We start from the raw sequence: 21,476 nt of genomic DNA, 5'->3' as shown, positions 1-21,476 counted from the left end.
GTTGGTCTGCCATAGTCAAAATAAAAAAATTCCTTCTAGTAGCACCTTAAGAACTAACTTAGTTGGTCTTTAAGGTGCTACTAGAAGGAATTTTTTTATTATGCTCACACAATGACTCTGATAGATTCAACCCATGGTAAGTTGCTCATATTTCAAGTCTTGGAAAACTGAACCTTCTTGCAATATATTTTGAAAGCAGAGAACCATGGCAGAATTCTGAAGAACTGTCAACTTCTAAAGTATGGAGAACTCCATTTTTTTTCAACTGCAGCCAGAAACAATAATCTCTTGTCTCTCTTCCCCATGTCTGGTATGACACAACACATGCTATCATATAGTAAGCAAGCAAGCAAATATTACCTCTCCCAATGGCCTGTACTTCATCAACACTAATCAGATTTGGATATTGAACCAAACATTTCTGTGCAAGATTTCTGATAAAGCACTAAAGAATACCCCCTTAAAGCCCTGCAGACAACCTCTAGGATGGGAATGGTGAACCTGTGGCCCTTTGGACATTGTTAGCTTACCAACATTTGTAAATTACCCACTATCATAGATATACACAGTGCTGCATCTGGGACTACTTGACTATTTGAGCATTTTTAAAGAGGTGCAAAATGAATGAACTATGCATATACAACTCTGAACAGCTCCAACACTTTACAAAACAGCCTCATCCAGTCAAGATTCCCTGACATGTGTACCTGGGCATTTAACAATGCAAAAGTATGCTGTCCACAGGGTAAACCAGAGACAGGGCAACTGAGGCCCTTCAGATGCTGCTGGGCTGTAATTCCCATCAACCCTGGATGACGCTGGTGGGAGCTGCACTTCGGACAGCCATAGGTTTGTAGTCAAGTCATGAAGTAGCAAAACATTAAAATTTAATTTAAAATAATTTGTGTCATTTATGATTTAATCATATCAAAAGGAAGAAGAGAGGGGGAAAGAAGGTTCTCATGACTACTTTCTGTGAATTGTTATGTACTGTATGGTCTACAAAAAATAAAACAATGCAGGGAAGCAATTGTCATGCATAATGCCCCATTGCAGACAATCTTCTCTCTGCTAAATAAGCCAAGATAAACAAGCCTTTTGCACCCCACACAGAGCCCCTTTGCTTCTTCCTTTTGCAGCACAAGCAATTAAACCAGGCAACATCAAATATTGCCAGGATATTAAACCAGACCGTGCTCTAAGATCCTGGCTGGTTCTAAACTTTGCTTAACTGAAGATTTCTACATTGCAGCATGTAGATGCCCCTAGAAGGAGCAATGAACTCATTCATATCACACCTTATAGGCAAAGATGCAATTGTGTGAATGTGGTCAGTAGGGTTCATGGGAACTCAACAGCCGCCACATTTGTAAACCAAAACCGCAGGCTGGCAGAAGGTAGAAGAAAGAAATCACAACACATTATACATGGTCAGTGATGTGTCCTGCAGCCTTGTAATCAGTGAAGAATCTGACAATAAAAGTCCCTAGGAAGTAGTGCAATAGGGCCAACAGTAGTAGCATTTAGGCATCCCCAGAGAGAATCTACTCAGATAACAGCCACTGAGGCTACAGAGTGATGCTTATGTGACTCTGAGCTATTGTCCCGTGGAGGACCTAGTTAAGTGAGGCAGAATTAAATTCAAACCAGGAGGAACTTATCATCTGCTGCTGTTATAAGGTAAAACAAAAAAGGAACTGCAAACTAAGGAGCCAGGGGAAATGATCACATTTATCCGAGAAGGGAAGGCTCTCTTCAAACCTAAATGACAGCAGTGGCTTCAAAAGATGGAATGTAGAGTGACAAGAGGGATTTCATATGCAAACATACACATTTTAGACTGGAGTTCCAAGAAAAACTGAACTGAAGTTGCAGCACTTTAATATGTGAAAGTCCACCAAGAATGTGTAAATCACACCTAATCATTCTTACATTTCTCTCTGCTGTATAATATTAGGCAGAAGCAGGTGACATGTATATACAAAGTTTATATTAGAGAAATATGCATCTTCAATTATATATCACTGGCAAAAAAGGAAAGCTCCATGACCCATCAGAAAAGCATTCCCTGGAGAAACCTCAAGCCTTTTATTTATTTTATTTTATAAAACCAATATTTATATGTATTTTATTGAAGTTCTCAAGTTTTCAAGTACACAAAAATACTGTTCACATTATTAATCATATCTACATCCTGCCCCTTTCCCTCAAAAGCTGAGGGCAATGCACTCAGGATGGGTGATTCATTACCAATAAATTATTCCAAATGGGACACAAGGATCTTCAGCACTATGAGCCTGCACTCCAAATTAACAGATTAGGTTTTTTGTGTTGTTGTTGTTGCTTTAACAAAAAAATAAAAATAAACTATATACAACTCCTGGCTTCAGTGGAATTCAGCCAACATGAACGGAAAGTCATGCTGGTGCAGGTGGTACTATGGCCAATACACCGTCACATTCATAGATAAATGAGAATTTACATCCCTCAGTAGCTGTCTCAGTGCCAATGGAGAAAACATGAACTGACTGCTAATGCCTTGGTTGCAATCATATGTATGCAATTAGGCTGGCTGAATTCCACTGAAGTCAAGAAGATTTAAACAAAGATTGCACCCACTGTCAGAAGTTACATGTTCATACTGCTTACTCAAATAAACTAGATGTATACCATGCAGTATATGTATATATAACTAACAAAGGAAACAAAAGCATCTTACCACCTGTTTTTTCTTAAAATGTACTGAAGCAATCCTAAAAATATACAAGATTCTATCCCCTTTTGGCAGTGTCAGTAAAGCAGAAGACAAACATGTGGGCTTTCAACTCCATAGTCAAAGGCTGTAAACTTTAACACTCAGCAGGAAGTAAGTCCAGCAGAACACAATGAGGCTTACTTGAGAGTAAACATGGAAAATGATTCTGACTGTTGCATATGACTGAGCTGCACAAGTTCCAAGGCTCTAGTTTTCAACTGGTAGGTCAAGAACCAGGATGGCATCATACTTTAGTATAACTATAGTAAAAACAAACCACAGCTACTTGGGACCAGACACCACAAGGAACTATGTTTAACTTAAAACTGAAAGTGGACGTTCTTGATCTCCTGTGGTATACAAAAGAGAAGGCATGGGATGAGGGATGTGCATGATCAAGGCTCATGGCAAGTTCTTGCTTCTCCTGAAGCAAACCAGACTGCATGTATCTGAGGTCTGGATTCCATCTAGGTTAATCATAAGGACACTTCATTAAGCTTGGACTTAACCTACTGCAGTTTCTGTTTGGAACAACTGATATAAAAAGAACTCTTATCTTTCACAGGAGCAATATGTTATGATGACAGACTCAACAAACTACTGTACTTGTAAAGTACTAGGAAATCAATGGTCAAAACATTGCAAGCACTACTATTAGAGATCAGAGTATGCATGCTGGATACAAAGGGGGAGGGATGTAAAAAGCCAGACTGCTGTGATCAAAGAAAAGAAAGCTATTTTTATGGGAACACTATCAAGAGCACAGAAAAAGAACATTGGAAAGATACTTTCCTACAAGAGCTATAATAAAGAGAGACATCTTCTGAAGAATGATGTAATGCTGGATGTACTGTAAGCACTAGCTAATTTGCAGAATTGAGTCTGGAGGGACTGAACCTGCAGCAATTCCCCCTGAATCATGTGTCACCACAGTTGCAGGGCAGCAATGAGACAGAACAAGATGAGGCATAAATTGCTTACAAGACTCTGGTCGTGAAAGAAAAGGAAAAGGCAAGGAGATCTTTATGAATTAACTTTATAGTAAAGGGGAGAAGTAAAGAGGTGTGAAGCAAGAAATCTTTAAAAGCAATGTTGTGTAACAGCAATACACCTGGGAATCCAGTAAGGATTGATTTAAGAAGGTAGCGACTTAGGGCCTAAGCAAAGTGCTATAGAAAACAGGCTTAGTTAGCAGCGTTGCCTCCAATGCAGGCAAGAGACAGGAAGAATTCAAAACTCCAGAGCTGCCAGCCTATTCAGCGGGAGGAAAGTAATTTCCACGAGTAATTTTTTTAAAGGGGAAAGTAAACGAGTTACAAGCACAAAAGACTACTCTCGTTGGAGATATCTCTTATCCATTTATCTATCTATCATCTAATTATTTATTCATTTATTTAAGTTCTATACCTCCCTTTATCCAAAGATCTCAGGGCAGTTCACAGAATAAAAATGCAAAATAAGAACACAAAGCAGCACTAATAAAAACAAGAACATGAACAAAACAAACCCATACTGCCCCTCCCACAAAAACATTTAAAAGGGCATAGAATGTTAATCAGCTGACAGCCTAGTTGAAGAGGAACATTTTTGCCTGGCACCTAAAGATATAGGTACAGAGAGACAGGCAGCGTTCTTAAGGAAGGATGGTCTCATGCTTTGCACATCTACTGAGAAACAACAGCCACTCCCTGTTTCCTAGAGCAGGAGTCTTCAACTTTTTCAGACCCAGGATCCACCTTTAATACAAACTTGCATTGGGAGCCCACTCCTTAATTCTCCACTGCCCTCCCCCCCCCATTCCCCAATAAGAGGAGGAGGAGAAGGAGGAGGAGTTTGGATTTAATATCCCGCTTTATCACTACCCTGAGGAGTTTCAAAGTGGCTAACAACCTCCTTTCCCTTCCTCCCCCACAACCTTGAGTGAGGCTGAGAGACTTCAGAGAAGTGTGACTGGCCCAAGGTCACCCAGCAGCTGCATGTGGAGGAGCAGGGAATAGAACCCGGTTCACCAGATTACGAGTCTATCGCTCTTAACCACTACACCACAGGAGCTAACATTTGTATGTTAGCAGTGCTGCTGTTGCAACTCGCCGTGGATCAGGCCATAACCCAGTGGTGAGTCACAACCCACCTGTTGAAGACCAGTGCTCTTCACTAGTGCAAAATACATGCGTGGAAATCACCGGCCATTCATTATATTACAGATCTGTGTATATATATTCAACATGTAATGAACAAAGTTGCCCAAAGACTGAACATGGGGTGTGAGTGTGTGGATATTCCACTCTTGCAAAACAAAGATCAATATTTTTTATTACTCATATTCATCTATCATGCACAAATCCTTGGCCAAAAAAAGAAGAAGTTCATCTCAAACAAGGATGTATTTGACTTCCAAATCTTCTAGGGTTGGGCACTGGCAAACTGCTAGCTCTCATATATCACACAGGCAGGCTGATTTATGGGCATTCAGAATCTGAGTAGGTTCTCACTTGTAAATCTTAATGCATGGGGATGAAAGACAGTTATACAAGACTACAGTGATCTATCAATTGCCAGGAAGTAAAAGGAGCATATAGCATTGGAGAGGTACAAACATTCATGCTTAGGGTCACATCTGAAGCCATCTAATCTAGCTACCCTTTCCCCCCATTTTTGTTTAAGTTTGATGTATCCCATCTAAACTAGCCTGAAAAATACCACATTTTTTGCACCACAACACTCACTTTTTTCCTCCTAGAAAGTAAGGGGAAATGTCTGTGCGTGTTATGGAGCGAATGCCTGCGGGTGGCGGGGGGTGGGGTGTCTGCTGCAGTCATGAGCAGAGGATCCATGGTTCCCCTTCCCTCCTCCATGGTTACAAAGCATGGATCCACATGGATCCTCAGGATTTTTGCATTGGGCTACTCCAAACTCACTGTCAGATCACATGTCTGTGGCCACAGCATGAACCACAAAAATCATATATCCACTATTTCATTTAGAATATTTTTTTTTCTTGTTTTCCTCCTCTAAAAACTACGTGCGTGTTATGGTCCGGTGCGTGTTATAGAGCGAAAAATACGGTACTTAAGGGGATTCACCCAACCAGCCCTGTCGGCAAAGCCCTGTGCAAGGAGTTAAGCTTGTGCCATGGAGCCTCCCCTCTCTCCTCCCCCTGTATACCTTGAAATTGGCTCAAGGGAGGGGGTCAGGAGAACACCCAGGACAGCAGGAGAAGTAGAGGGGGCGTTGTTCCATCTCACTAGCTGAAATACTTGCACAAATGGAATAGCCACCATAGATGTGAAATTCCACTCTCAGACTGTTTTTCAATATTACAATTGCAGCAACTTCACAATGTTCTCTATTGCATTTTGTCTTTCAAAAATAGACTTTTAAAACAGTCATTTTGGTGGATGTACCTCTTCAGCTGAAGTGTATTCTTCCTTTAAGGTGAATATGTGGCATTTCCCCCCGCACACTATCTTTTTTCATTTCCTGTTTGCATCTGACTATTGCAGACATCCCTCACTACTTTGCTTAGTTGAATCAAACAATTTAGCAGGCTACTTCTTTTTTAAAAGCATGCTTTGTTTGCTTGTTTGACTGTTTGCCTGCCTGCTTGCTTGCTTGCTAGCACTGGGCAAGTTTTTCCAATTCTGTGTATCCTTTATGGGTTGAATATGCTAAATTGTTCTACTCTGCTTATCTTCCAAATGTTTATAAAATAATTTTATAATTACTAATATGCTCTTGCCCCAATGTAATTGCTCCTTTCGTTTGTTCTCATGATTTATTATCTCTCCCCTACCCCACCGCAGCAGCCCTGGCAATGTGTAATCCTAGGATCCCAAACATGGCACCTGCGAGCACGTCATTCAGACATCCCCTTGCTGTTGACTCTCTGCAACATAAAAGTATGGTAGGCCAGGGAAAAGGAGAAAGAAACAATACATTTCTTGTTCCTTTCAGCCACCCACTTTTAAAGCCAGACAAAAGATAGGGAACACCCAGCTTCCAAAGTTGCTGAGAATCCACAATCTTTAATAAATAGGTTAAACAAATGACAGGAACGTCTGAAAGTTAGGCCTGTTGCTATGATCATGCAAAAAGGGTTGAAGTTGTGCCACACCAATCAGTCAAGCTCTAAATATACAACAGATGCCCAAGATGGCAGACAGCTACATTTTGAACAGCATTTGCAACCATGAATGCACCATCACCTTGAAGACACTGCTTTTTATAAAGGTGCTGTGGCTTACATGGTAGGAAAAGGCAATATCCTCCACAACAGAAGCACCCTAATCCTCATGATGTCCAGAACAGAAAGCAGAAACATCTAAATGTACACAATATTCCCTAAACACAGAGAAAAGTCATGAGTTGTAGTTGCAACAAACTGAACTCAAATTCGTCGTTTTCTTTTTCTATCCTTCAATTGCTATTTTCAGCCAGTTGCTTTAATTATCTGCAACTCCACTAGGAATGACATTTCCCTGTGGCTGGGAGAAGAAAGGCATCATGCTGCATTAATGCTGATGAGCCTCTCAAAGGGTGAAACCATGGCACCCTCTTCCAGCTTTGGCCTGCCAACTAAGGAGGCATTTAGCCAGCACCTAAAGCCATTACTGACAGATTACTGACAGGATTACCAGTCATGCTTTAAAAAACCCCACCACATTTTAACTATGGGTGATAACACTCCTCATTTCAGATCCACCAAAGTCAAAGGTAGCACCAAGATCTGTGTGGCAAAACACACACACAAACGGAACTGCAAAGGCGGGTTAAACCTCTTTGCTCAAGCCAAATGATGTGTTGGTGCCAAGGCTCAACAATGATGGATAGGCTCATTAGTGGTTCCGTTATCAACTACTGAACCTAGAGCCAGGGCATATGGCTTAGCAGATGCTCCAAGGAAAGGGCTTTATTGATGGGGGCCACATAGGTGTCGTCTTATGCTGGCCACGGACAAGAGATCTCAAACGTTGTGAGACAGCTTACCACATTTACTACCATTCCCAAACTGGAAAATAGAATGAAGCAGCTTGTTTCTGAAACCTATTCCTCAGATATTTAAACTGAGCTAACCAAAAACACGGAATGTTTTTGGAATCTTCTACCTGACCCCCCAAACACACATGTGCACACGTGCATGCACACACAGAGGATTTTAGTGTTCTGAATTACCTGGTCTTGTTTTGGACATGAAATTAATGTGTTCCAAAAAGCCTTGCTGTTTAACTCAGAAGTATGTTCCAACTAAGTTCAGTAGAACATGATAGTATGTGTGCTTAGACTTTCAATCTTCCCACACAGTAGAACACAGGATCAGGCAGCCCAAGTTTTAAACATTTGTAGGCAGGCAAGGGGTGACATAACTGGGCTCCTGAGCCCCACAGGGATCCCACAGAAAGAATGTAGTTGGCCAAGGTAGCTGTGGACTCAAAAGGTTGAAAACCTCTGGGAGTGGACCTTTTGGGAAAAGATCATAGCCACAGTAGGTTCACAGTCCCACTGCCATATCCAAGATAGCACTTGGATGTAGCACTACTACATCATATTATAACTGAGTGATCACCGGTTGAGAAAATACTATCACAGATGAGCTCATGAATTATTTGATCCTATTACTTGAGGCAAGGAAAGCTAGTTGCAAAGTAATAATTTTCATAGAACCTTGCAGCCAACTGTGAACTTGCCCTCTATAATTCTGAAGAGGTTACTTTCATATATAATAGGCAGATTTGCTTTTCAACATGATTTGTAGTTAAAATATCTCAAAGTTTCCATCTATTTATCATCCTATGCGAAGAAGCACTTTCAGGAATATTTACTTGCCGTCAGAATCCTACAATAAAGAGGTGAGACATCAACCTGGGTTTCAAAATAAGCATTAACAACAACTTTTAAACAGATCTGCAATGGGTTGCAAGCTAGGTATTAAAATCACTCAGTACTGTGTGGATCCCTGTTGGTTTAGGAATTGGAGTATTGCTCCTTAGGCCTGTGGCTCTTTTTGGATAAGCCATCTGGCTCAGGTCCCCTTCAGTGGTAGTCTCTCTACTCATATTCAACTATATAGAGGGAGCTATGTTGAGGTCACCACCCCCAACTTGGTGAGGTGAGCTGCTTAGGCCACTCCTTCTCTCATGGAGCCTCAAAACTTCGATTGGTAGATAGTTTCATTGACCAGCAAAGTCTTTTATAACCAAACCTCTCCAAAGAACTGTATTGAACACCCCCATCTTTATGGAGCCTAATTGTTCAGGGAATTTTTGTTCGAACTTTTGCAGATTAAATTTGTCTCCCCTAGAAGCACACCCTTTACTAGGATTATGCACATGAATTCCTTCACAGCTTCCAACATGTAAGAAGTGGTACAGTATCCCACCCACTGGCCATGCCCCCATATGATGACGAGCCTTTTGGCTGTGTGCCCCAGTGACCACACAAGGTTAGTGAGCAAATTCTATCACATTACTTCTTGGGGTTTGGGGGTAGGGGTTGGAAATTGTTGTGCTTCGTTATCTTGTAAACTATCTCGGAGGGTTGAATTTTTAATGAAATAAACATGTTTATTGTTTTCAACAAAAAGGAGAGGAAATCTAATTATGTAATTTAGACAAAACAAAACATATGTTTGCTAAAACAGCTTTTGTCTGTTTGTTAAACAATCTACCCTAGAGAATAAAAATGAAATAATCTGACATCAATCTGATATGGAGGACTGCACACTATGGAAACTTTCCAGTTGGCCCTTTTTAACCACACTGGATCAACATTTATCTAGGTTGCACAGAGTGGTTAACATAAGTACTTGCACACTGCCATTGTTAGCACCTTAGCTATGACAATTATACAGGTTCTTTTAACGTGTGTTCACTTTGGCACTCCTAATACTCTGCTTCTTTATAATGATTTTTTTTGTGCTTATCTAAGTGTTGTTTTATTAGTGTTCCCCATTTAATGGAAACTCTTAGTCCCTAGTGATACAGCCTGCAATTACTGAACTGGTCATGTAAAGTCAAATAAAACTATGCTTAAGTCACTGAAATCGAATGTTTACAGTTATCACATTGAAGCAGAAGGCATGAGCAGTACCATTATCTGTCATCTCATTTTATTTTACTCATTAGTAACAAACGTCATGGAGGATAAGGCTATCAATGGCTATGTTACACCTCCACTGTTAAAGGCAATATGCCTATGAATATCAGCTGGTAGAAATCAGAAGTGAGGACAGTGGTGCTGAGCTCCAGTTCTGCATATGTGCTTTCCACAGGCATATATGAAAAGAGGATACTGGATTAGATGAACCCTTGGCCTGATCCAGCATGACTTTTGTGATTGTACTTCATCCTGTTCTAAAATCTGGAATTCTTTAATTCAGTTGCATCACATGGATGTAGTTTAACGTTCTGTTTAAAATCAAGGTATAATTTGCTATCAACTTCAATCAAAGTACCATATCCGCAAGTACCATACAATTTTTCCTCACCTCACTGAAAAGGAATTCCAAATTTAGCACATTGCTCCCCAGGACTGCATTTTCCCCATTTTTTAAAGTCTAAAACATATTGCTGACATTTTTAGGGTGGTTATGGTGCCTAAATAAAATAAATGTGTAGAGAGCATTCTACTGCAGAGAATATTCACTGCAGTGTAATAGCAATTTCACATAATACCTTGATTATAAGAAAGGGCTACAACTGAGCTATCACAGAACACAGAGCCCATGAATAGAGAGATAGTTGATGAAATAAAAAGTGTATCACTGCATCCATAGCTGTGAACCGTCCCTTATTTGGCAGGAAACTCCCTTATCCTAGCACCATTTCCCGCTGCTGTCCCGAACTGATGATGTTTCTTAAATTTCCCAGGTTTCATGCTCACCCGGCTCGGGAGGGAAGCAGCAACTTGGGGTCCTCTGCCTTGAGAGAGAGAGCACACGAGCTGTCTTGTCTCTGTCTCTCCCTTTTCCCCCTCAGGGGCACGTCATGAGGAGACGGGTGGCGGTGGGCAGACAGGAAGCCCCTCTCTTGCAAGACTTCTGCCGCACTGCCAGGGGAAGCCGGAGGCGGCAGCTGAGGAAGCGGCCTGAGGGAGGAGGAAGAGGCGGGGATGGGGAGGGATGCAGAAGGGCAGCGCTTCAGCGGCCACCACAGCGCCGCAACCACCTCATGCCGGGCTCGCGGGCGGCATGGGCGAGAGTCTCTCTCCCTCCCTCCCTCTCTCTCGTGCAGGGAAGGGCTGATGGAACTCCTCGCGCCAGGACGACTGCAGCCCCGACGTGCTGCTTAGCAAACCCTCCAACCAGTGCAGCATCTTAATGTAGTGATTTCCCCCTCTGCATCCCTTTGCTGGGTTGCTGCGCTGTGGGAACCACCGCTTGAGGCTTCGCTTGGCTGCTGGTTGACCAAAATCCCTTATTTTGGCTGCTGGTCCCTTATTTTTGAGGCTGCTGGTCCCTTATTTTCAAATCTGTAAGTTGACAGCTATGACTGCATCTTCTACTCATGTGAGTCAGATTTTGTTCATAAAAGTGGGGGAATCAAAAGCATTGCAGTTGTATAAGTACAACCATCTTATAATATGAAAGAAATGAAAATTAAAAACAAAGCAAAAAAAATTATATTGGAAAGCATTTTTCAGTTATGTGACTTATCCTGTATAAACCAGAAAAAGTAATAGTAATAATAATAATAATAATAATAATAATAATAATAATAATAATAATAAAAAATTTTATTTATATCCCGCCCTCCCCAGCCGAAGCCGGGCTCAGGGCGGCTAACAACAATAAAACAGTACAAAAGTACATCATAAACAACACTCTAAAATCATTCATTATAAAATTAATTAATTCAAGCCACTGGCAACCATTGGGCCAGAGCTCCGCAAAGATTGCCAAAGGAGGGAGTCAGGCTGTGCCCTGGCCAAAGGCCTGGTGGAACAGCTCTGTCTTGCAGGCCCTGCGGAAAGATGTCAAGTCCCGCAGGGCCCTGGTCTCTTGTGACAGAGTGTTCCACCAGATCGGAGCCACAGCCGAAAAAGCCCTGGCTCTAGTTGAGGCCAGCCTAACTTCTCTGTGGCCTGGGACCTTCAAGATGTTTTTATTTGAAGACCGTAAGTTTCTCTGTGGGGCATACCAGGAGAGATGGTCCCGTAGGTGCGAGGGCCCTAAGGTGTATAGGGCTTTGAAGGTTAAAACCAGCACCTTAAACCTGATCCTGTACTCCACCGGGAGCCAGTGCAGCTGGTATAGCACCGGGTGAATGTGATCTCACAGCGAAGACCTCATAAGGAGTCTCGCTGCAGCATTCTGCACCCACTGGAGTTTCTGGGTCAGTCTCAAGGGCAGCCCCACGTAGAGTGAGTTACAATAATCCAGTCTGGAGGTGACCGTCGCGTGGATCACAGTGGCTAGGTCAGGGCAAGAGAGGTAAGGAGCCAACTGCTTAGCTTGGCGGAGATGGAAAAATGCCGCCTTTGTTATAGCTGCAATCTGCGCCTCCATGGAAAGGGAGGTGTCGAAGATTACACCTAAACTCTTAACGGACGGTGCTGGCACTAATTGCGCCCCCGCAAGAGATGGGAATTGCCCCCCCCCCAATCCCATATCGTCCCGTCCCAGCCACAGGACGTCTGTCTTCGAAGGATTTAGCTTCTACCGGCTCCCACGTAACCATCCAGCCACAGCTTCCAAACATCTGGTCAGTGTGTCTGGGGCCGAGTCAGGATGGCCATCCATCAACAGATAGAGTTGGGTGTCATTGGCATACTGATGGCAATCCAGCCCAAAACTCCGAACAAGCTGGGCGAGGGGGCGCATAAAGATGTTGAAAAGCATCAGGGAGAGTATCGCACCCTGAGGTACTCCACACACCAAGGAGTGGCGCGATAACAATTCCCCCTCCAAGTGCCACCCTTTGTCCCCGGCCAGAGAGAAACGAGTACAGCCATTGAAGGACTGTGCCCTGGATCCCCACGTCGGCAAGGCGGTGGTCCAGAAGTTCGTGATCGACCATGTCGAAAGCTGCTGACAGATCTAGAAGAATCAGCAGCCCCGACCCGCCTCGATCCAGCTGTCTACGAAGATCATCTGTTAGGGCAACCAGAGCCGTCTCGGTCCCATGACCAGCGCAGAAGCCGGACTGGAATGGATCCAGAGCCGATGTTTCATCCAGAAACCCACCAAGCTGTTCCGCAACCACTCTCTCAATCACCTTACCCAGGAACGGAAGATTCGAAACCGGGCGGTAATTGGATAGATCTAAAGGATCTAATGATGTTTGCTTTAAGAGCGGGCGCACCACTGCTTCCTTCAGTTCCCCTGGGAATGTCCCCGTGCCAAGGGACAAATTGATGATATCACCCAGAGGGGCCCGCACCTCATCTGAACAGGCTCTAATCAGCCAAGATGGGCACGGGTCGAGAGGACAAGTGGTGGGCTTTCCAGCTCGGAGGAGTCTGTCCACATCGGCTGGGGATATCCGGTCGAAGTGGTCCAATACTGGACCCGAGGACAGTTGAGGGGCCTCCAGTTCCATTTTTTGTTTTTGCAAGATGTATGCCCACAAATGGACCCCATTGAATCAGCCTTACCTGGAGCCATAACTTGTTATTCACTGCATCCCTCCCTGTAGCAATGCACTGAAATGTAGCATTCTGGCCTGCATTGACCTCCACATCCCCAAGCCTCAAGAAGTGAGGAGATTTATCTGTGTGTAGGTGGAGAGAGAGAAAAATGTTACCAAAAATATGTTCAGACAAAAAAAGCCCATTTACTTCTCCCCAAAGATACACATTACTGCAGCCTTTGGTTAAAACTAATTTTTTACATGAAAGAAAATAATTGTTTCAACTCAAGGAGAGAGAACAAAACAGCCTTGATCTTTCTTCCTGCACCACACAAACTCTGCTGAAGCTTGTCAGACATGAATTAAAAGCGATTTGTAATAAGCCAAAGCGTAAAAGGATGTGAAACAAAAAAAAAAAAGCCTAAAAACTCTGGAGTGAACTTCCATTACATTATACATAAAACCACTGCAATGAGAAACCACTGCATTAACAATACAAACAATCAGATTTAATTAACTCCATATAGTGTGATCTAGTGCCACGTAGACATCCCTGTCAGTAAATATCACCTGCACCACTAAATACAGCAACATTTGACCCACTGACAAAGCTTCTCATACTAACTGTCCTGCCTCGAGGAAAGCTCAGTGACAAAACCATCCTTGTGAAATATTAGGGTTGAAAAAGGCAGTGGTGGCATTCGAGAGAGAGAAATATGCTACATAGTTTGCACACACATTACTCTTCTAAATTACCTGGTAACAGAGTCTAGGCTTAGCAATTCAATAGACTGGCCCAGTCTATTACCTTTGCAATTAACCAAACAACATTCAGTAATGCTATGCCTGTGTGGGGTGTGGGGGGGGGAAGGCTCATGTTAATTAGGATCAAGGGCCATGTTTACTGCCCTACAAATCCTATACTGGAGAGCTGCTGCTGTTGAATTGAACCTATGGCCATCCTTGCTGATAAAATTTGCAAATGGAAGAAGCTGGTGATGGAGGCATCAACTCATGGAGCTGGCTTTGATGACACAGGAAACTAAACCATGATAGTTAGGTGCTACTAACTTTGCATGTAAGCTTCAGGGGAGCAGCCATGGACAACTGTTTATCTTTCCAGAATCTGAAAAGTCTCAAGAGTACCTTCATGTTTCATTTTACTTGATGAAATGCTGCATTACAAAATTCTGTTGGGTGACAACTTTCCAAAATGTGACATGAAAAACCTCAATTTATTTCATTTTTCTCTGTTGCAGGAGCCTTGAGGGAGCCTAGCAAATTGTAGGAGACTTGTGGGAAATAGAACACACATGGAAGGTGATTCTAGCCTCTTCTTCTCTCAAGCTTGTAGTTCATCCTGGACCCAGAGGTTCAGTTGTGACAGTAGTCCCAATATGGCTTTTCAGAACCCTCAATGGATATAAAGACAGCTATTTCATTGGATTCAAACCAAGTGATCATAATTTCCAGTCTTTGCACACTTAGCAATCAATTACTGCAATGAAATTTATACCATTCTGTCCTTGATAACCTCTTAGAAGCTTTGGCTGCTGCGGGATGTGGCAACAATTGTGAAGGTGGTTTGGTCCAAGAAAGCACATCCATACTAATCGTAGAATCATAAAACTGTAGAGTTGGAAGGGACCACAAGGGACATCTAGTCCAACTCCCTGCAATGCAGGAAACCTTTGCCCAATGGGGGATGTGAGATTAAGAGTCTCAAGCTTTACCAACTCAGCTACTCCACATAGATCAATATAGTTTATTTATGTACTGCTTTTTGGCCTAATGGGTCTCCGAATCATCTTCAAGCATGATTTTGCTATTAGTTTTGATAGGGCTCTGCACACACTTTAAATGCCATTTACTCAACATTGGTTGCTACAACACTTAAAAGTGTTATTATTATATTGATAATAAGTTGAGCTAAATCTCACAGGATCATGGGAAGAAGCACATAGGTATTTTACAGATAGGATTTACAGAAGCTTGATTCTAATGCTGTTTCCCAGAAATAGCTCACTGGGTGGAGCAGAGCCATTGTGCCAGATTCCCAGCAGGTGGTTGCTGTTGCCCACCAGAAGGGAATGTGGAGGAAGCAAGGCGTCAGGGCAGTCAGCGTTGGGCAAATGCACCAGCAGTGCTAAATCCTCCTGCTGGTGCATGTGCACTACATCAGTCTCTCTGCCACCTCTCCCCTCTTCCTCCAGTGAAATCCACCTATTGGGAAGCTAGCCAAGTGGCGTTACCCCACCCAGCAAGCCACTTCTGTTGTTATATTCCCTCATTAGCTGGAACCCCAACTAATAGAAATCATATACATCTACATTTAACTATAAGCTACTCGTCTGTGAATGTTGAGAAACATTAAATTAAGGTATTTAAATTAACAAGAAAACAAGATTAATTCACTGCTTCAAAGGTGTCATTTCCCCACTTTTTAACAATTTGTAAGAGGAAAAACTAGAGGAGGAGGGTGGAGGGAGGACACCAATGGCTGGATGATGGAAAAAGCAGTCAGACTATATTGAGCCTGTCTTGAAAAAGACAGAGAAAAATGTGACTCTTAATCATTACTTACCACAAGGGTAACTCAGAACCTGGATGTCATCAATGGCAATGTAGCCATTTCTTCCATCTGAGACTTCGGCCTCAAATATTACCTGTCAAAGAGAAAGAAAAAAATGTTTACAACCATCACTGCTACAGAATTCCCATCAGTGCAGGGTGCAGATATAAGACAACACATTTTCATTACAACTGAACTTGCTGCTAGGTTTCACTCCTGAATTTAATCATTTTCACCATTCTTGATTTACACAAAGGTCAGCTATTAATTAAGGCTACTTCAGTGCCCTTGCCCTCTCATTCTGGCCTGCAATATGCAGAATCTTTAGAACAAATATACCATTTTAAAATGAAGCAAATATTTTCCAGTAAAAAGAGGGCAGATTTTTCACATACAGGCCCTTGCATTTTCTATCTCAGCAATTCAGCTGAATACCACATTCACAGCGAAACTGAAAGTATAAGATTAATATGCCTGTATGTATCTTCGTTCTCTGTTTCTGCCAAGCAAGAGATAAAAAATGTGATGGAAGGAATAATAAAGGCACTGGTATCATAGCTCCTCTGATGCCTAGCCGAAATCCGTGTCAATAGCAGCAGCAGAAATGGTGTAATCCTCCGCAATAAATGGATAGAGTTATCTCCATGCCCACCTGAACTCTGAGCACTGCAAGACTCCAGGGATGATGCAGAGAGAAGCATCAAGTACTAGAATTCAGGAAGTATTCAGTTTCAGCCCAAATCATGAGCTCTCAATCTCTCTCTGTGAGGACCAAACATATACACTGATTTCTTGCTTGATTTTATTTTCTGTTGCATTAACATGATATTAACGTGTGTTTGCAGCAGGATTTGATTGTATTTTTATATTGTTTTCTAAAGCAGCCAGAAAACACACACACACTGTGTGTGTGTGTGTGTGTGTGTGTGTGCGCGCGCGTGTGCGCGCGTGCACGCGCCAAAAACAAAACAAAGTAGAACAGCATATCATCTTAACTGTGTAGTTCTGCCTTTGGGCATAGGGGTGTTGCTTTTTTCTTTTCTAATTGCCAGTGAAGGCTTTTTTTAACCCTTACTCACCCACCATTTCACTGTGGTCTTGATACTCACGCAACCTTCATGCAAAAAAGGCCAGTTTAATTAAATGCAACATTTCCCCTCAGTACAAACTGCAGGAGGGTGATCCAGATTAGGGCCTCCATGCTGACAATTATGAGAGGGGGAACTGACACTGAGTTCCCCCCATTCCGCTCACAGAGCTAAAATTCCCAGAGTCCCCTGGACAGAGGATTTGATTGCTAAGCCACTCTGAGAGTTGTACCTCTGTGAAGGGAATAGAGGTCTCATAATACCTCTCAGCACCTTTAAAAACTATAGTTCCTAGAAATCTTTGGGGAACCCATAAGAGTTAAGCAGGGCTGGTCCCAGACACTTTGGTGCCTGAGGTGAACCAGAAATCCTCCCCCACAGGGCCGTCTTAAGCATATCCGGCGCCATGGTGCAAAAATCCCTCCAGCACCCCCCCCCCTTTCCCAGAGTTGTCGAGATTTTCCCAAGCCTCTGCGGGGATCACTCTCTTCCTGCGGAGGCTTGGGAAGGAAGCTGCATGCCCACCAGCCATATGGTTGACAGGGGACAGCTGGCGGGCGTGCAGGAAAAGGGGAGGCCGCAGGCAAAGCCACGAGCTCCCCCAGTCACTGGGGCGCCCCCAGATGCGTAGGAAGGTCAGGTGGTACCCAGTGCTGAAATTTTTTATGGCACACCCCCCACTGATATTTCTTTTTTAAGGGAGGGTTACACAGAGTTTTTGAGCTTTTTTGCCATATGCCCACCAGGGATGCGAGCAGTGATTTCTCTGGCAGATCAGCCTGTTAAATGCAATTAAGCCCTGGAACAATGCTAGCCATGCCCCCTTGCTTGCTTGCAGATGCTTTGCAAGAAGGGGAGAGCCCAACTTGTTCAAATACCCATGTCTACAGTGCAATGCAATATTAATGCGGAAACACAAACCCCACAGCAGCCATCACTGGAGGAAACTGTTCTAAAATTAAGGGGGGGGGAATATGCAAAAATATTTGGAAGGAAACTGGAGTGAGGGAACCACTCCCCCCCAAAAAAAAAAAATAATTGACAAAAGGCGCAAGAAAGTGGAGTCTAGATTTAGGCTGAGTGCACACCATACATTTAAAGCACCTAGAAAGAGCAGCACCCAGGAAGGGTGCTGGGAGTTATAGCTCTTTTGGGACAAGCTACAGCTTGGAGTGTGTGTGCTTTAAAATATGTATACAGACTTAGATAGTTTTAATAGGGAATATAACAGTTTTATAGAGGACAGAGATCTACCAACAGTCCAAAACAGTCATAATCAGGTATCTGAAGAAGCGTGCATGCACACCAAAGCTCATACCATAACAAATTTAGTTGGTCTCTAAGGAAGGATTATTTTAAGGACTTTTTTAGGGAATTTTTTTTTTAAGGACTTGATTCTTTTAAAGGAATTTTTTTGGGAAGAGTTTTTTTGATAATCTTTTTCAAGAATTTATTTTTTAAAAAAACAAAAAACCTTATTTTGTTAAGCACCTTTCATCAATGGGAAAAATGGGAAATTCTTTCATTCCTGGAAAGGCAGGCCTCACATAGAATCATATTAATTGTAGAGTTGGAAGGGACCTTGAGTCTAACCCCATGCAATGCAGGGGAGATCTTTTGCCCAAACGTTGGGCTTGAACCCTAAGAGTAAGAGTCTCATGCTCCACCGACTCAGATATCTGTGGGTCCAGCACTTACTAAAGAAAACAGCTACAGTGAAAGTTCGCATTTCATAATGGGATTATTGTGGTGATATATAGTCAGAAAACAAATAAATGAAACTTAATAAGCAAGTTATTGATCTTTTGTCAAGTCCAATAACAAAAATAAATAGTATCAACTACTTTTACATTATAAAAATTAATCTTTTGCTGCTTTAAAAAGTAATAATCAACAAGTTTACTCTACCATGACACCATGAGCATTGAACATTTTTAGCTTCTAATTGGTAATTGGCAGTAAAAAAAATGCAAAAGTAAATGACCCTAGATTCATAAATACCCAACCTTGGGCTGACTTTCATAATCATATCTGTTCAGTGGCCAATGTGTAAAAGAGATGAGAGATGGGGTATATTCTATATACACAGAGACTGTATTAGCATCTCTCAATAACAGGATATATTTACTGATTAACTTCCAATCACCAGGTTTCTCAGCCGAAACATAAACGATGGAAGAGACACCACATGCTTCCCAGAACCTTTATAAATTGTGTATTATAAAAGTGCATAATCAATATGTTTCTAAGAGTGTCATTTTGAGGCTTGTTTCTAGCATCTTCATGTGTTCTATTTAGGCATTAACTTAATACACAAAGGGGGCTAGGAGAAGAGAGAAACATACTACCTTTGCCATCCCATCACCCTTCATGAGGTAGATAATGAATTTATGAGGTGGGATTAAAAACACAGATTTTACAGGATTCTAAAATGTGCAAGAACCTTCCATGTTTACAGGAAGCTGCTTGTTCTACAAGAATGGGGAGCAGCTTCTGTGTTTGTGTGCTAATGTAGAATTAATTTAATTCTAGATCAGAATACCTGAATATGTCTTTGTTTGTTTGTTTGTTTGTTTGTTTGGTTTCACACAAACTCATTTAAGCAATTAAAAACATTCTAGAGCATATAAAGCTTAGACTGTCACAATCCAACGTTTTGTGTTTATTATAATCCATCTTCTATATACTACTTAATATCACCCCACCAAAGGAATCATAACAGAAGGCTTACATCCTTTCTTTTAGAATTTCTTTGTTCAACAAACAAATCAATCCCCAGTTCCAAAGTCAATCAAATGTAAGAAGAGAAGTCTGGTCTGACTAGAGACAAAACCACCATCATGAACACAGAATTTTACTGGAATGTGTTAACATTTTATTTAAGAATGCAAAATTCAAGAGTTTGCTTGGTGGTAACCCAAGCTAATAATTTTTACTACAAGTAGAATGGATATAATGATTATAGCAAATTACAGCTTTACACTGAGTATATGGAAAAGCCGACATGATTGCATTGGCAGCAGTGAGATGAGAAACTCGAAACTTGAGATAAAAAGACAGGCACTTGACAAACCACGCATCGCCAAAGTGGCAAGCAAAATGGCTAATTGAACCACTAGCATTTAGCACTTGGTTAAATGATATGACCTCCTCTCATATCCTCCTGTACTCTACTTGATCCCAACTGCTGAAACACAATAAATAACCCTTCCTCCATTTAATTCCCCTCCTGCACACTACTTGAATTTTTGAAACCAATTTCAAGCATTGCTAAATTTTCTAGACACTTAAAAAAGAAAGTTAAATGGGGCCCTTAGACACAAAAGCCAAGGCAATATAAATTAGCTAAAATGGACTTCAGAACTTTTTTAATAAAGGGGGGCATTCACTGAAATAAAGTTCAAATCTAACAGGACATAAAACATTTTAAAATGCTAATGAGCATCTAAAAGTATAAAAATGTTGAAAAGTAATTTTAAAAACGAAAAGGGCTTGGAAATTGTTATCAAATTTATTTTGAGTTAAAAAATGTGAGAGCCAACAACTTCCAATGAATTGAATTGAGACAAATCAAGAGAGTGATTTGCTCTACGTTCCAGAATTGTTCTATGTCTTATATGTTCAGAAATTCTTTTTTCCCTCCAAAGCAGAAATGAGGCTAAATTCAGAAGTGAGGAATGGGGATAATTCCAAGAGTCAAAAAGGCTAAGTCCAGACTTCAGAAAATGTTCAAAGCCCATTTTTGCCATGTTTCTTTGGCTCCAACAAAAGAGTCAAAAGCGGAATAGGTGAGAGAAAACCTCCCAAAGGGGAGGCTCTAGAAGAGGACACTCATTACCTCTCTTCTTATATTTTTGTTCAGTCTAGAAGTGGGAGAACCATGGAGAGATGACACCAACATTAATAACAGAGGCAAGGTCTCATTTATGTGTGGTTTGGGGAAGTCTAGCCGTATTCCTATAGTATGCATCTCTACCAAGTTCCTCTGAAGTTCTCAGAATCTGAGGTTCTTGCTTGCCTGGCATTTCCCTTCCCTGTACATTGTCTTTTATCTTGTCACGTATGCCACCTTCTGAGAACATGAGATCATTTGCAGCATTTCTGTATAATTGTTAGGCCTTTAAGAAGCCATCAGCATCAAGGCAGCGTGCATTTTTATCATAATTATTTAAAATGAGAATGTAATATAATGAACAAACCATTGACACAATGCTTCATTCATTGTTGATCAGCTCTATGGTGGATATTAAAAGAACAGTGGTGCCCCGCAAGACGAATGCCTCACAAGACGAAAAACTCGCTAGATGAAAGGGTTTTCCGTTTTTGCGTTGCTTCGCTAGACAAATTTCCCTATGGGCTTGCTTCACAAGACGAAAACGTCTTGCGCTTTTTTTTAAAGCCGCTTGAAGAGGTGCAGTTGTGACGGACCGTGCTTCGCAAGACGAAAAACATAGCAAGACGAAAAGACTCGCAGAACGAATTCTTTTCGTCTTGCG

General features: G+C 41.8%; 1 protein-coding gene across 14 annotated transcripts in view; it reads right to left on the bottom strand.

Annotated features, from left to right (window-relative positions):
* Positions 1 to 21,476, bottom strand: part of PTPRK (protein tyrosine phosphatase receptor type K) — a 327,907-nt gene that overhangs the window by 150,573 nt on the left and 155,858 nt on the right. For all 14 annotated transcript variants that reach the window (XM_082216025.1, XM_082216024.1, XM_082216026.1 and 11 more), the window contains exons 4-5: positions 15,905 to 15,986; positions 13,346 to 13,461 (exon numbers count right to left, since the gene is read on the bottom strand). In XM_082216025.1, the coding sequence (XP_082072151.1) occupies positions 13,346 to 13,461; positions 15,905 to 15,986 (198 nt within the window). The remainder of the gene's footprint in view (positions 1 to 13,345; positions 13,462 to 15,904; positions 15,987 to 21,476) is intronic.

Source organism: Podarcis vaucheri, assembly GCF_965113315.1.
Source record: "Podarcis vaucheri genome assembly, chromosome: 3".
Taxonomy (NCBI): Eukaryota; Metazoa; Chordata; class Lepidosauria; order Squamata; family Lacertidae; genus Podarcis; species Podarcis vaucheri.
The sequence above is the reverse complement of the archived record's forward strand: the minus strand, read 5'-3'. Positions and strand labels throughout refer to the sequence as shown.